Here is a 16,423-nt window from a genome sequence, read left to right as displayed (position 1 = left end):
CAAGATCGGAAGAGGATCAGCCAGGCCCTGAACCGGCGCCCACGTGGGATGCCGGTGCCTCAGGCCAGGGTGTTAACCCGCTGAGCCACAGTGCAGCTGGCCCCAGAAGCAAATAATCTTAAGAATGCTCCAATTGAATTTTTTAAATGCGAACCAAGTGACTGTTTTTGCTGTCTCAGCTTATATCTTTTTTTCTTCCATTGTTTCTTTTTCTCTAAAAAATTTTTTTTAAGATTTATTATTTATTTGAGAGGCAGAGCAAGAGAGATAGAAGTCTTCCATCCACAGGTTCACTCCCCAAATGGCTGCAACAGCTGAAGGTAGGCTGATCTGAAGCCAGGAATCATGAGCTTCCTCTGGTGTCCCATGCAGGTGCAGGGGCTCAAGGACTTGGGCCATCTTCTGCTTTTCCAGGCCATAGAGGAGAGCTGGATCGGAAGTGAAGCACCCGGGACTCGAACCGGTGACCATGTGCATGCCTGCACTGCAAGTAGCAGCTTTACCCACAGTGCTACAGTGCAGGCTCCTTTTTTCTCTAAGATTTATTGATTTACTTGAAAGGCAGAAATAGAGAGGAGGAAAGAGATCTTCCATCCATTGGTTCACTCCCCAGATGGCCACAATGGCCAGTGCAGGGCTAGACTGAAGCCATGAGCCAGAATGTTCTTCCAGTCGCCCGCATGATTGCAGGAGCCCAAGCACTTGGACCATATTGCACTGCTTTTCCATGTGCATTTAGCATGGAGCTGGATTGGAAGTGGAGCAGCTGGGGCTCGAACCAGCACCCATAGGGGATTCCAGCACTGTAGGCAGAGGCTTGACTTTCTATGCTACAGTGCTGCTCCACTCCAATTGAATTGAAAATTTTTTTTAATTCTAAAAGAAGATGTCATTGTTTTAACATGGAATTTGAGCAGGAAGGTGAGATGACGTGTGTGTATCTTTTTTAATAGGTGCCTCCCACTAAATTTTCGGAAAGATGAATTAAAAGGAATTTATAAAGACCGAATGAAAATTGGAGCAAGCCTCGCTGATGTTGATCCAATGCAACTTGATTCTTCAGTGAGTACTCTGTTCTGAAACGTATGCTTGTTCTTTTAAAGTTAAAAAAGAAACCTGTGTGTGGTTGTTTTTTGACAGGCAGAGTGGACAGTGAGTGAGAGAGAGAGAGACAGAGAGAAAGGTCTTCCTTTTCAGTTGGTTCACCCCCCAAATGGCCGCTCTGGTGGCACGCTGCAGCCTGTGCACTGCGCCAATCCGAAGCCAGGAGCCAGGTGCTTCTCTTGGTCTCCCATGCGGGTGCAGGGCCCGAGAACCTGGGCCATCCTCCACTGCACTCCCTGGCCACAGCAGAGAGCTGGCCTGGAAGAGGGGCAACTGGGACAGAATCCGGTGCCCCGACCGGGACTAGAACCTGGGGTGCTGGCGCCACAGGTGGAGGATTAGCCTAGTGAGCCACGGCGCTGGCCTTGGTCTGTTTTTGTTTGTTTGTTTGTTTGTTTGTTTGTTTTTGACAGGCAGAGTGGACAGTGAGAGAGAGAGACAGAAAGAAAGATCTTCCTTTTGCCGTTGGTTCACCCTCCAATGGCCGCCGCGGCCAGCACGCTATGGCTGGCGCACCGCGCTGATCTGATGGCAGGAGCCAGGTGCTTCTCCTGGTCTCCCATGGGGTGCAGGGCCCAAGCACTTGGGCCATCCTCCACTGCACTCCCGGGCCACAGCAGAGAGCTGGCCTGGAGGAGGGGCAACCAGGACAGAATCCGGCACCCCGACCGGGACTAGAACCCGGTGTGCCGGCTCCACAAGGCGGAGGATTAGCCTAGTTAGCCGCAGCGCCGGCCGGTTTGTTTTTAATTTGAGAAAACAGATCTCCTATCTGCTGGTTCTCTCCCCAGATGTCCACAAACTAAGCCAGACTGGAGCCAGTAGCTAGTAATTCAGTCCAGATCTGTCATGTGGCTGGCAGTGCCCAGCCACTTGAGCCATCACTTACTGGTTTCCAGGGTCTTCTTGGCAGGAAGCTTAAATGTTGAGCAAGAGCTGGAAATCAAACCCAAGACTCATATGGGATACAGGCATCTTAATGTCTGTCAAAGATACTTCCCCTGCCAACCTCTTGGCTTCTTTTAAAATGAGAAACTTGAACCTTTGCATGCATGGGTTTTTTTGGTTTGTTTTTGTTTTTTGTTTTAAGATTTACTTATTTGTTTGAATGGCAGATTTACAAGAGAGAAAAAGAGAGAGATCGTCTACCCTCTGGCTCAGTCTCCGAATGGCTACAACAGCCAGGGTTGGACCAAGCTGAAGCCTGGAGCCAGAAGTTTCTTCTGGGCCTCCCATGTGGGAGCTGGGGCCCAAACACTTGGGCCATCCTCCAATGCTTTTCCAGGCACATTAGCAGAGAGCTAGATCGGAAGTGGAACAGTTGAGACCCAAAGCCAAACCCATGCCCTTATGGGATGCCAGTATCATAAGTGGCAGATTTACCTGTTATGCCACAATGCTAGCCCCTGTATGTGTGTTTTAAAAATCTTCAGACCACTGAGATACTATTAGTTGTCAGTGTGTGGGTATATATAGTTTAGAAGTGAGGTAACATTTTAGTTTTCACTCTAGATCTTAAGAATGTCAATATTCATTTCCATTTCCAGGTACGATTTGATAGTGTTGGTGGCTTATCCAATCATATTGCAGCTCTAAAAGAGATGGTGGTGTTTCCATTGCTCTATCCAGAAGTTTTTGAAAAATTCAAAATTCAACCCCCAAGGTAATTTAATTATACTTTGAGTTTTAGCTGTAATCTGTGCTATGCTGCTTTTGCTTTTTTCAATTCTTCTACCTTAATTAGTAACCTGTTTTTAACTTTCAAAATTTATTTGTTTTAATTTTATTTGAGAGAGAGAAATCTTCCATCTGCTGGTTCACTCCTCAGGTGCCCCCAGCCACCAGGACTGGGCCAGGCCAAGCAAGGAACTTGGAACTCTGTTCTGATTTTCCATGACGGTGGCAGGAACCCAAATAGCTGTAGGGCACACCTAGGAGATTGGAATCGAAAGCAGAGCTGAGACTTGAACCTAGATACTGTGATATGGGACATAACTGTCCCAAGCAATGCCTTAACCACTGTGCCAACTCCTGCTTCTTAATCCATTTTTAAATTCTACTTCCTCAGCTGGCGCCGTGGCTCATCAGGCTAATCCTCTGCCTGCAGTGCCGGCACCCTGGGTTCTAGTCCCGGTTGGGGCACCGGATTCTGTCCCGGTTGGTCCTCTTCCAGTCCAGCTTTCTTCTGTGGCCCGGGAGTGCAGTGGAGGATGACCCAGGTCCTTGGACTCTGCACCCGCATGGGAGACCAGGAGGAAGTAACTGGCTCCTGGCTTTAGATCGGCGCAGCGCGCCGGCCGCAACGCACCGACCGTAGCAGCCACTTGGGGGGTGAACCAGCAGAAAAAGGAAGGCCTTTCTCTCTGTCTCTCTCTCATTGTCTAACTCTGCCTGTCAAAAAAAAAAACCAAATAAATAAAAAAAAATTCTACTCCCTGATTCTTTTTCCTAATTCAGCTTTTCTCTTCAAATCACCCATTGTGGAAAAATTGATTTATGAACTTCTTCAAGTTAATAAACATTTTTCCCTTTCCATTATAAAAAATTAAACATAGGTAAATTTTGAATTTTGTAATTTTATATGTCAAAAAGTTATTAATATTGAATTTAGCACTTAAAGGAAATATTGAAAGTGCCTAAAATCAATTACAGGGGCTGGTACTGTGGTGTAGCAGGTAAAGCTGCCACCTGCAGTGCAGCATCCCATGTGGGCACTATTTAGAGTCCTAGCTGCTCCACTTCCAATCCAGCTCTCTGAAAGCAGTAGAAGATGGCCTGAGTGCTTGGGCCCCTGCACCAGCGTGGAAGACCCGGAAGAAGCTCCTGGCTCCTGGCTCTTGATCGGCCTAGCTCCAGCTGTTGCGGCCATTTGGGGAGCATACCGGTAGATGGAAGATCTTTCTTTCTCTGTCATTGCCTCTGCCTCTCTGTAACTGTGTCTTTCAAATAAAATAAATAAATCTTTATTTTAGAAAATCAGTTACTGAATCTTAAAAGAGTAGGCTACTCAAATTTTCTTTTCATTTCTCCTTCTTTACAACTCACATTTTCCTTCCATAAAAACTGAATTGTGTGACTGTACGTATATTCAAGTCAAGGTGATATGATAATAAGCATGTTGAATGGATGAAAGAAAGTATGTTTCGGGGCCAGCCTTGTGGTACAGGAGATTAAGCCACTGCCTGTGACATTGGCATCTCCTATGAGCACCCCATATGAACACTTCAGTTCAACTCCCTACTAACGCACATGGGAAAGGACCTGAAGACAGCCCAAGTGCTTAGGCCCCTGTCACCCAGATGGGAGCCACAGACAGAGTTCAGGCCCCTGGCTTCAACTTGTTCCAGCCCTGGCTGTTGCAGCCATTTCGAGAATGAACCAGTGGATGGATGATCTCTTGGCCTTTGTGTAACTCTTGCCTTTCAAATACATAAAGTCTTTAAAAGAGTATATTTCAAGTAAAGGGTGTTATTTGTACAATATCACTGTTAATTTTATGATATCAGTATATCCTCCCAAGTTTTTAAATTTTTTGTGGGATGAATCTATACTTTTGTTAATTTATGGGTTTTTTTTTTTTTTTTTTTTTTTTTTTTTTTTTTTAAGATTTATTTGTTTGAAAGTCAGAGTTATATATATGGAGAAGAGGGGAGACAGAGAGGTCTTCCATGGTTGGTTTACTCCCCAGCTGGCCGCAATGGCCGGAGCTGCGCTGATCCAAAGCCAGGAGCCAGGAGCTTCTTCCAGGTCTCCCACACTGGTACAGGGGCCCAAGGATTTGGGTCATCCTGTACTGCTTTCCCAGGCCATAGCAGAGAGCTGGATTGGAAGTGGAGCAGCCGGGTCTCAAACCGGCGTTCATATGGAATGTTGGCACTTCAGGCAACAGCACTATGCCAGAATGCCGGCCTCTGACTTATGTTCTTTTATTCACGGTTTTAGTGAATTCATGAAATTGGTTTTAATTCTTGTTTAAACCATCATCTTCTTTTTGAAATAACACTAAAATATTTAATGTCTTGTTTTACAGAGGTTGTTTGTTTTATGGTCCACCTGGAACTGGAAAAACTCTAGTTGCTAGAGCACTTGCCAATGAGTGCAGTCAAGGGGATAAGAGAGTAGCATTTTTCATGAGGAAAGGTGCTGATTGTCTGAGTAAATGGGTAGGGGAATCTGAAAGACAGCTGCGATTGCTATTTGATCAGGTATGATGGTTAAATTTACATGTATAAGTGGTTCTTTAATCTGTACAGATGGAAGTATACAAGGATTAGATAGATCTTGAATTTTAATCATTTTCCAGAGCAGTAAACTAAGGAATTCAAGCAAATGTGCAGACTTTCTAGATTACTTTCTCTTACTTGACAGAATAACACTGGTCTACAAAAGGAATATTTAGGTCCCAGTTCTTTGGAGACTAAGGTCTATTATACTTAGAGAATGGTAATCTCATATGTAAAGAAAGATAATAGTAATGAATTGTGTCTCAGTATGGGAATTGAACACTAGTTCTTCCCTGCAGTGACTTTCAGTTTCAAATCCCAGATTATTGGCAGCACATTGTGAGGTAGTACATCTCTTAAAATCTCTTTTAAAGCTTTTAAATCTCTTTTTGGAACACTGAGGATCTTTATTTTTGTCTATGGAAATAGTGATTTCCCCACTTGATGTGGAAGAGGGCTGTCATCTTTTTTTGTCTTGTTTCCAGTTAGTATTATTAGTTAGTTTTTTGTTTTTTTGTTTTTTTGTTTTTTTTTTTAAGTGGTAAGCATGCTGGCAAAGCTTAATGTAGAGTACACCTGACAGATCAGGCAGGCATCTCAGTAAAGAACTGAGAGCGTCCAGTTAGTCTTTATTTGATGTTTTCTATGTTATAATAGCTATAGTTATGAGAAATCTAGTTTGAGTATTTCCAGCTAAAGATGTAGATAGAATTAATTTGTATGTTATTAGAATTTAGTCTGAGTCCTTAAAACATAGTTCTTGGAATTTACATTTAGATTTATAAGTTATAAATACTGGTAAGCAAGTTTGAATGAAAATCAATTCTAATTATATATATATTCAGATTGATAAGGTATTCTGGCAAGCAAGTTTGAATGCAAGTGGGTTAAAATGGTTCATATTAAGTTTACATTTTTGAGTTTTTTTTTTTATGATAATGTGAACTGGCCCTGCTTTGTAGGCCTATCAGATGCGTCCGTCGATTATTTTCTTTGATGAAATTGATGGTCTGGCTCCAGTACGGTCAAGCAGGCAAGATCAAATTCACAGGTAAAACTTAATGGATGCACTTCTACCTTTCTTCCTATATTCTGGGATGAATTGATGTATGAAGGATGAAACATTAAATAATGAGAAACTTTATAAAACTAAACAATGATTTCTGCTTTTGATAATAGAACCCATAAATAGAGAGAGTACAAATTAAAAAGTAAACCTGTTCTGACTGTCAGTGTTCTAAAGCGTGGTTTACAAATCTTGGTTGCCGGGACAGGTGTTATGACGCAGTGAGTTAAGCCACCACTTGGGATGTGTACATTCCACATCAGAATGTCAGTTCGAATCCCCGCTACTCTGTTCCAGTCCAACTTCCTGTTAATGCATCCTGGGAGATAACAGATGACAGTTTAAATGTTTAGATCCCTACCACCCCAGGCTCCTAGCTTTGGCCTGACCCAGCCCTGGCTGTGTTTGGTTTGGGGGAATGATCCAGCAAGTTGAAGATTGCTCTCTCTTTGTCTCTTCTGCTCTGCAAGTAGATGAATAAATTAAACATTTTTTGAAGCTTGGTAACATGAGATCTAACTTACAGACAAATGTTCACAGACCAATGAGATGAAATGAGTAAAGAAGGCCAGTGTTAAGAGTGGAGCTGTGGGGGCCGACACTGGCGCAGTGGGCTAATCCTCCGCTGATGGTGCCAGAATCCCATATGGATGCTGCTTCAAGTCCCAGCTGCTCTTCTGATCCAGCTTTGCTATGGCCTGGGAAAGCAGTAAAAGTGCTTGGGCCTCTGCACCTGCATAGGAGACTCGGAAGAAGATGCTGACTCTTGGCTTCTGGCTGTTACAGCCATTTGGGGAGTGAACCAGCGGATGGAAGGCCTGTCTCTGTCTCTGCATCTTTCTGTCTGTAACTCTACCTCTCAAATACTTTTTTTTTTTTTTTAATGGAGCTATAGTGGGGCATATGGCCATGTCCTATCACAAGGGAGTGGACATATTTTTTAAAAGATTTATTTTATTTGAAAGGCAGAGTTAGAGGAAGAGACCTTTCATCCTCTGGCTGCAATGGCCAGGCTGAAGCCAGGAGCTCCATCTGGGTCTCCCACATGAGTGTCAGGGGCCCAAGCATCCATATTCAACTCTTTTTCCAGGTGCATTAACAGAGAGTTTGATAGGTAGAGGATCAGTCAGGATTCAAGCTGGCACTCATATGGGATGTTAGCGTTGCAAGTATTAGCTTAACTCACTGTGCCACAGTGCTAGCCCCTCAACCTTTTTTGCTTTAAAAGATTTATTTATTTGAAAATCCAGAGTTATACAAAGAGAGGAAGAAAGAGCAAGAGAGATCCTCCATCCATTGATCCACTTCCCAAATGGCTGCGACAACCAAGGAAGGGCCAGGGCAAAGCCAGGAGTCAGAAATTTCTTCCAGATATTCTACATGAGTGCAGGAGCCCAGGCACTTGGTCCACCCTTTTCTGCCTTTCCGGGCACATCAACAGGGAGCTGGATTGGAAGTGGAGCAACTGGGAATTGAACCAGTGCCCACACGGGATGTTGGTGTTACAGGTTGCGGCCTCAGCTGGTCTGCCACAGCACTGGCCCCCAACCTCTGGTTTTTTTTAACCAGTAATAATTTTGCTTCCTCCAACTTGTTCCAGGAGATAGATGTTTGAAGACACTTTGGTTGTGATAAATGGTAAGGGTCAACTATTGTTATCCAGTGGGCGAAGACCAGAAATGCTGTTTAATATCCCATAACACAGAGGATCAGCCCCATGACACATAAATGTCAGTAGTACCAAGGCTGAGGAACCTTGACCTAAATAATAATCAGTGGCTGCTAAAACGGTATTTAAAAATCTTGTTAAGGGAGTTTATGACGGGTAGAGTGAACTGATAACACTTTACTTAAACCCAACCTACTGATTGATTTTAAGGGAGAAACTGGTATTATGTGCCTCATCCAGTAATTCAATAAGAAGTACAGAGTATCTTCCTATGGTATATGCTACCTAAACAATTCAACTTCCATCTTTTAAGCTTCTATATCTAGAAGTTGATAAACAATGTGAAAGATAAAATGAAAAGTTAATATCTCCTTCAAGAAGCAGCAGCCCAGTCCAGAATGTGAACTGATAACCAGAAAGGTGACCCGGTTTCTTCAACAAATAAATGGCTTAGAGGGGGAAATAATGAAGCACGCAAATGAGAAATGTTAAGGATTTGAAGAACAAGTGACCTACAGTTGTATGTGGATCCTGGAAAAGATATTTTGAGACAATCAAGAAAAATTGGATATTGATGATTATTGTCATTTACTTTGGGGTAATGATATTGTGGGGGGGGGGGTAACTTTGTAAATTAATCTCATTTATTTGAAAGACACAGCAGTCTCACATTCTCCAGTTCATTTTCTAAATGCCCACAGCAGCCAGAGTTAGAAGGCAGAAGCCAGGAGCCTGGAACTCAATCCAGGCCTCCCACATGGGTGGCAGGGACCCAAGTCTAGAACCATCACCACTGCCTTCCAGGAAGCAGCAGAACCAGGACTCAACCCGGGCACTCTGATATGGAATGAGATGTCCCATGTGGCATCCTAACTGCTGCATCAAATGCCTACCTCTGTGGTTTTGGCTTTTTTAAAAGTTGTTATCTTTTAGAAATACATACATGAAGTACTTTGGTGAATATTTGTGGATTAAAGGGCATGTCTGATGGTGCCAGTGTTGTGGCAGAGCAGATTTAACTGCCACCTGTGATGTCAGCATCTCATGTGAACACAGGCCTGGCTGCTCCACTTCTGATGCAGCTCCTTGCTAATGGAAAGGAAAAGGGAAAGTTGCTGACTTCTGCCTGGCCCAGTCTCAACCATCCCGGCTGTTTGGGGAACGTACCATTGGATGGAAGATCCCCACTCCACACACACACACACCGTAACTCTGCCTTAATTTTGTGTGTTTTTTTTTTTTTTAATCTTTTATTTGAATGTTTATTTAGTTGAAATTCAGAGTCACAGAAAGAGGAGAGACAGATCTTCCATCCGCTGGTTCGCTCCCCAGATAGCCTCAATGGCCAAGGCTGGGCCAGGCTGAAGTTGGGAGTTTCTTCTAGGTCTCCAATGTGGATGGGATGGCAGGGGCCCAAGGGCCATCTTCCACTATCTTCCCAGGCCACCAGCAGGGAGCTGGATCAGAAGTAGTGCAACTGGAACACAAACTGGTGCCCACATGGGATGCTGGTATTTCAGGTGGCAGCTTTACTTAATATACCACAACACCAGCCCTGTAAATCTGCCTCTTAGATAAATCTTTTAAAAAGTTATGTCTGAGATTTTTCTTTTTCTCTGAAAGCATTGTAATGGAGACCTAAAAAAGGGATACCAGTTGTTGAAGCTGGATAGTAAAGATTCGGAAATTTTACTAGTCTTTCTCCATAATAAAAAGTTTAAAGTATAATTGGAATCTTACTATTTTTTTGCTTCAGGCATATTCTACTTTATTTTGATGTTCTTTGTTTGATAATGTATCTTTAATGAAGCATTTTATAGTTTTAGATACTGTTTATTCTGCCTGGTACTACTAGTATCTTTTTAGTATTATATACTTCTTTGAGAACTTTTAAATGTGAAATTATGCTTTGTGAAGTGACTTCAGGATACATTTGAGGCTCACTGAAGACCATCTGTGTGTTCCACTGATTGCAGTTTCTATGTGCCATGCAGTATGTTACTAATAGATTTTTCTTATCCATTGAAAGTAGTGTACTCTGATAATTTGTTCATATGTTTAATACATTACATCTTACCCAAAAATTAATGAAATTTTTGTCTATTGTTTACTAATCTCATTTTCTATTGTTTTTTAATTTAGCTCTATTGTTTCCACCCTGCTAGCTCTCATGGATGGATTGGATAGCAGAGGAGAAATTGTGGTCATCGGTGCTACCAATAGACTAGATTCTATAGACCCTGCTTTACGAAGACCTGGTCGTTTTGACAGAGAATTCCTTTTTACTCTGCCTGATAAAGATGTAAGCATGTAACCTCACTCAGATTTTCACAAAATATGTTGCTTTTTGTCATTAACAAGTCTTATAAAACAAAAATGCCAATATTCTTTAGTATCATGATCTTATCATATATGATAGTTCATATTTTTTACTCATTAAATGTAATAGTGCCCCCCCTTTAAAATTCTACCATTTTGAGCAAAGCCTTTGTTTTTTTAATAGAAAGATTTTATTTGATAAATATAAATTTCTTAAGTACAACTTTTAGATTATAGCAGTTTTTTCCCACACCCACCCTTCCACCTCACACCATCCAACCTGCTACTTCCTCTCTCATCCCATTCTTCATTAAGATTCATTTTTAATTATCTATATACAGAAGATCAACTCAGTATAGAGGTAAAAGTAAAGTAAAAGTAAGAGTAAAGGTATCAACAGTTTGCACCCAGCACAGACACAAAGTAAAGTACTGTTTGAAGACCATTAATTCTTATACTACAACACATTAAGGACAGAGATCCTACATGGGGAGCAAGGGCACAGTGACTCTTGTTGTTGCTTTAACAATTTTCATCTTTAGGACATCAGTGAGCACCTGAGGCTCTTGTCATGAGCAAACACAGCCTTTGTATGTTGTCAGTTTTGATTTGGAACAGGGTGGGCAACATACAGCCTGCAGGCCATGTAAGGGCCACAAAATCATTTGATTTCCCCTTGCGAAGATAACTGCAGGTGGGATTTGAAATTCAGTAAATGTATAGCAGGCTAATTTTTAAGTGGATAATTTTGTATATCCTATGAATGATGTATAAATACCCAGGTGGCCCTTGGAAAACAAAAGATTTCCCCATTCCTGCTTAGAACATGTGGCTTAATGAGCAATTTTTAACCAGTTTGTTAGCTTTGACTCTTTTATGACTACCATCATATAATTCTACCCAATTATGGTAAGGCCACTGAATCTTTACAGAACTACCCATGAAAATATGGGTAGAGCTTTCAGTACTCTGAAAACAGTTTTAATTTGTACCAGAATGAACAATTCTTCAGTAGTTACTTAATTTCTGTCACATTTATGTTGAATATAACTTGAGCACTGTACTTGGAAATGCAATCCTGTTTAGCAATGAAACTAAATTCTTTGAATTCTTACAAAATCTTTTTTCACTCACTTTTGCTATACTGTGCTTCATATTCTGTTTATACTAAATATTGGTTGCTTAAAATTTTAGATAGTAGAAAGTATTTTAAATTGGAAATTATTTTAATTGGAATAAAATTAATTTTAATTGGTTGCTTAAAATTTTAGATAGTAAAAAGTATTTTAAATTGGAATTATTTAATTGGAATAATTTATTATTATAGTCATAAAAAATAAAATTTTTTATTCATAGGCTCGAAAAGAGATTCTAAAGATTCACACAAGAGATTGGAATCCCAAACCTCTGGACACATTTCTAGAAGAGCTAGCAGAAAACTGTGTTGGTAAACATTGTTTTAAACACTTAAATTAAGTACTACATTCATTTCAAAGTAGTCCTACAAGGTTATATTTAAAGAAAAAATTGTGTTTGTTTCTCATTTATTATTTGTGCTATATTTTTTCTTCTTGCATTGTCCTGGATATTAAATAGAGATATTTGAGGATTTGTCGTATAACTCTCACATCAGTCTGGTACAGTAGATAACATTATCTCTGTTTTACAGATGAAATGTCTGGAGAGCATAAGTGGTTCTCCAAAGATCCTATGGGTAGTAAATGATAAGCTAGAATTTGAACATAGTCTATCTGGTTTTAAAATGCTTGCTGTTGACTCCTACACTGAAGTTTGTGCTTATGGACATATTTTACTCATAGGTTGATTGATTGGCTAATGGTTACTACCACCATAAAAGTTCACTGACTAATTGAGAGATTTTAATCATATTACTTTTAATTATTTTAATAGCTACAATATTGCTAGGTTAATTTTAAATTTCCTTTTAACCATGGTCATGCTAACAGGGTTTTGGTGGTTTTGTCTGTTTTCCTGGTTGCTTTGGATAGGATATTGTGGTGCAGATATTAAGTCAATATGTGCTGAAGCTGCTTTATGTGCTCTTCGTCGACGCTATCCACAGATCTATACCACTAGTGAGAAACTACAGTTGGATCTCTCATCAATTAATATCTCAGCTAAGGATTTCGAGGTAGCTATGCAAAAGATGATTCCAGCCTCCCAAAGAGCGGTGACATCACCTGGGCAGGCCTTGTCTGCCATTGTGAGACCACTGCTGCAAAGCACTGTTCACAAGATCTTAGAAGCCCTGCAGAAAGTATTTCCACATGCAGAAATCGGAACAAATAAAGATTTACATTCAGGTATAAAACATGATTAATCATTCCTTTTTTTATTTGATTTTTAAATTTTTTATATTTATTTTGTTTTTATGTTTTATTGATTGGTTTTATTTAATCTGCTGGTCTATTCCCCAAAAGCCCACAATGGCTGGGGTAGTTAAGGGCTAGACTGGACAGGGCTGGGTTGAAACTGGGGGATAAGAACACCATCCAGGCTTCCCATGGAGATGTCAGGAGCCCAACTTCTTAAAGCATCACCTCAGTCCCCCAGGCCCTGCACGTGCAGGAAGTTGGGTGAGGTGAGGAGCCAGAGCCCGGTATGAAACCCAAGAACTCCATTAGAGAGACCAGATTCTTAACTGCTAGGCCAAATCCCCTTTCTAGACTGACCATTTAAAGTTAGTGTTGTTAATCAATAAAATTAAATATGTTCCAGAAATGTTTCCTTAAAAAAGTCTCTTGAATTTGGTCATGTTTTCCCAAACCATTTAAAATTTGGAATGAATTTTTTATTTGCTTGGGGTTTTTCATTTTTTTTAAAGATTGATTTGAGGGAGAGACAGAATCTTCCATCCACTAGTTCACTCCCCAAATGGCTGCAACATCCAGGACTGGGCCAGGCCAAAGCCAGCAGCTTCATCCCAGTCACCCCAGTGGGTGCAGGGGCCAAAGGACTTGGGCCATGTTTCATTGCTTTCCGAGGCACAGTAGCAGGAAGGTGAATCAGAAGTGGAGCAGCCTGCACTGGAACCAGCACTGCAGGTGGCAGCTCTACTTGCTACACCACAGTGCCAGCCCCTATTTGCTTGTTATTCGTAGCTATATATATATATATATATATATATATTTTTTTTTTTTTTTTTTTTTTTTTTTTTGACAGGCAGAGTGGACAGTGAGAGAGAGAGACAGAGAGAAAGGTCTTCCTTTGCCGTTGGTTCACCCTCCAATGGCCGCCGCAGCCAGCGCGCTGCGGCCGGCGCACCGCGCTGATCCGATGGCAGGAGTCAGGTGCTTCTCCTGGTCTCCCATGGGGTGCAGGGCCCAAGCACTTGGGCCATCCTCCACTGCACTCCCGGGCCATAGCAGAGAGCTGGCCTGGAAAAGGGGCAACTGGAACAGAATCCGGCACCCCGACCGGGACTAGAACCCGGTGTGCCAGCACCGCAAGGCGGAGGATTAGCCTATTGAGTCACGTCGCCGGCCAATTCGTAGCTATATAAATATTTTTATTTTTAAAAAATTCCATCGAAGATGCTAATTTGCTAACTGAAGCATTATATAAAGAAAAGTTACTGATGTATAGGTTTTTTTGTTTTACAGATATTTCTTGTCCTCTGTTAGAAAGTGACTTGGCATACAGTGATGATGATGTTCCATCGGTGTATGAAAATGGACTTTCTCAGAAATCTTTGAATAAGGCAAAACAGAATTTTCTTCATTTGCATAGGTATATTTTCCTTGCAGACAAATTTTTTTTGCTGTGTAAGCTAAGTTAAAATATCAGAAAAATTTTTATTATTATAGTTGTGACTGTAGTAGATATTAAACTACATAAAGGTATTGCTAAAAATCTGTGAGGGTCATTTATTACCAGAAACTGTGAGCCATGTTGATTGGTGGACTATATAGTCAAGACATTTTACTTAGGGAAGTAACTTTGGAGAAACCGGAACTTTTGTGTTTTCTAAAACATAGCTTAATTAATCATTTCTTTCAGAAATGCGTGTTTCCAACCTATGTCTTTCCGACCAAGAATGTTGATTGTGGGAGAACCAGGGTTTGGACAGGGTTCACACTTGGCACCAGCTGTCATCCATGCTTTGGAAAAGTTTACTGTATATACATTAGACATTCCTGTTCTTTTTGGAGTTAGTGCCACATCCCCTGAGGAAACATGTGCCCAGGTAATTATTCATTGTTGCCCAGATAAACTAAGGAGTGTTCCAGAGATAAAATCTAAAATTGTGTCATTCTTTTTGTGTTGTATTTGTCTTTCTGATTTCTCATTTCAGGATTATGAGACAGAGATATGCATAATTACTGAGTAAGTTAGAGTATAGCTTTTGGGGTAGGCATTTGGCCTGACAATTAAGATGCCTGCATCCCATATATTTGAGTGCCTGGGTTCATTCCTAGCTCTGGCTTCTATTTCCAGCTTCCTCAGCAAGTAATGGCTCCAGTGGTTGGGTTTCTGCCACCACATGAAAAAACTGGGTTGAGTTCCTGGCTCTTGGCTTTGGCCTGGCGCAGAACTTGGGTTAGAAGCATTTGGGGAGTGGAACCAGCAGATGCTGGCTGTCTTTTTTGTTTCTCCATCTCTTGAATAAGTAAAAATTGAAGAGAAAAAAAGTCATATGTCTAAATCCCAGGACTACCACTTAAAATATTTTTTAAAATTTTGTTTTTATTTGAAAAGCAGAGATACATATCTCCCGTCCGCTGGTTCATTCCCCAAAGTGTCCATAACAGCCAGAGCTAGGCTAGGCTGGAACTCATTCTGCCTCTCCCAAATTGGTGACAGGGACCCAGCTGCTTAAACTGTCACCTGTTACCTCCCAAGATATGATTATCAGGATGCTGGATTAGAAGCAAACCTAGGACTCCAACCCAGGGACTCCAGTAAGGGATGCAGCTTTCCCAAGCAACCAGTGCACTAAACGCATGTCCCTACCACTTAATATCTATGTGACCTTAGGAACGTTACTAGATCTTTGTCTGACTTCCCCTTTTACAAAATGGAGATAATATAGCTGATTGGAAAATTAAATGAAAAAGCTACTTAAAACAATGTCTGTTCCTTAATACAGATAGTCTGCAATTTCTGTTTTTGCTATTTTTATATTTAAATGGTTCAGGTTTTTTGTTTTTGCTTTCTGTTTTTGTTTTTTTGTTTGTTTGTTTGTTTTTAATTTGAAGGCAGAGTTAGAGGGGGAGAGATAGAGATCTTCCATTTGCTGGTTCACTCCCCCCAATGGTGCTAATGGCCAGGGCTGGGGTAGGCCAAAGCCAGGAGCCTAGAACTCCATTTGGGTCTGCCACGTGGGTGACAATGGCCCGATCACTTGGGCCGTCTTCCCATGATTGCCTAGATACTGGATTAGAAGTGAAGCAGCCAGACTAGTGCTAATACACAGACAGTGGTTTACTGCTGTGCCACAATGCTTGGACCAATATTTAAATGTTTTTAATAAAAAAATATTTACCAAATTTTTTTTAAAAAACTACATGAATTTCAAAATTTGCACCAAAATTAACATCTTTTTTTTTTAAATAACTTGTTATTCTTTATTTTTTAGATATATTTACTTATTTGAAAGGCAGAGTTACAGAGAGAGGGAGAGACAAAGAGAAAGGTCTTCTGTCTACTGCTTCACTCCCCAAATAGCCTCAGTGGCTGGAGCTGAGCTGATCTGAATCCAAGAGCGAGGAACTTCTCCAGGTCTCCCACACCGGGGCAGAGGCCCAAACACTTGGGCCATGTTCCACTGCTTTCCCAGGCCATAGCAGAGAGCTGGACTGGAAGTGGAGCAGCCGGGACTCAAACCAGCACCCATATGGGATATCAGTGCCATTCGGAGGCTCAGCCCACTATACCACAGTGCCAGCCCCAAAATAACATCTCTTAATTCAGTTTTCTGTGAATTGTTTGATTATTTTATTTTTATTTTTATTGTTTTTGTTTAACCTTGATTACCACAGTAGAAAAGTATACTATATTTTTGAGTTGTTTCTGGTTGTT

The 16,423-nt window shown here is 41.1% G+C and overlaps 1 protein-coding gene across 8 annotated transcripts in view; it reads left to right on the top strand.

Annotated features, from left to right (window-relative positions):
- Positions 1–16,423, top strand: part of ATAD2 (ATPase family AAA domain containing 2) — a 93,410-nt gene that overhangs the window by 56,295 nt on the left and 20,692 nt on the right. For all 8 annotated transcript variants that reach the window (XM_070075455.2, XM_089336458.1, XM_070075454.2 and 5 more), the window contains 9 exons: positions 954–1,062; positions 2,652–2,767; positions 5,135–5,309; positions 6,290–6,378; positions 10,205–10,364; positions 11,738–11,828; positions 12,391–12,705; positions 14,005–14,131; positions 14,402–14,588. In XM_070075455.2, the coding sequence (XP_069931556.1) occupies positions 954–1,062; positions 2,652–2,767; positions 5,135–5,309; positions 6,290–6,378; positions 10,205–10,364; positions 11,738–11,828; positions 12,391–12,705; positions 14,005–14,131; positions 14,402–14,588 (1,369 nt within the window). The remainder of the gene's footprint in view (positions 1–953; positions 1,063–2,651; positions 2,768–5,134; positions 5,310–6,289; positions 6,379–10,204; positions 10,365–11,737; positions 11,829–12,390; positions 12,706–14,004; positions 14,132–14,401; positions 14,589–16,423) is intronic.

The sequence above is a fragment of the Oryctolagus cuniculus genome, chromosome 6 (genome assembly GCF_051225735.1).
Source record: "Oryctolagus cuniculus isolate XC-2025 breed Fujian yellow rabbit chromosome 6, ASM5122573v1, whole genome shotgun sequence".
Lineage (NCBI taxonomy): Eukaryota > Metazoa > Chordata > Mammalia > Lagomorpha > Leporidae > Oryctolagus > Oryctolagus cuniculus.
This window is presented reverse-complemented; position numbering and strand designations above follow the sequence as displayed.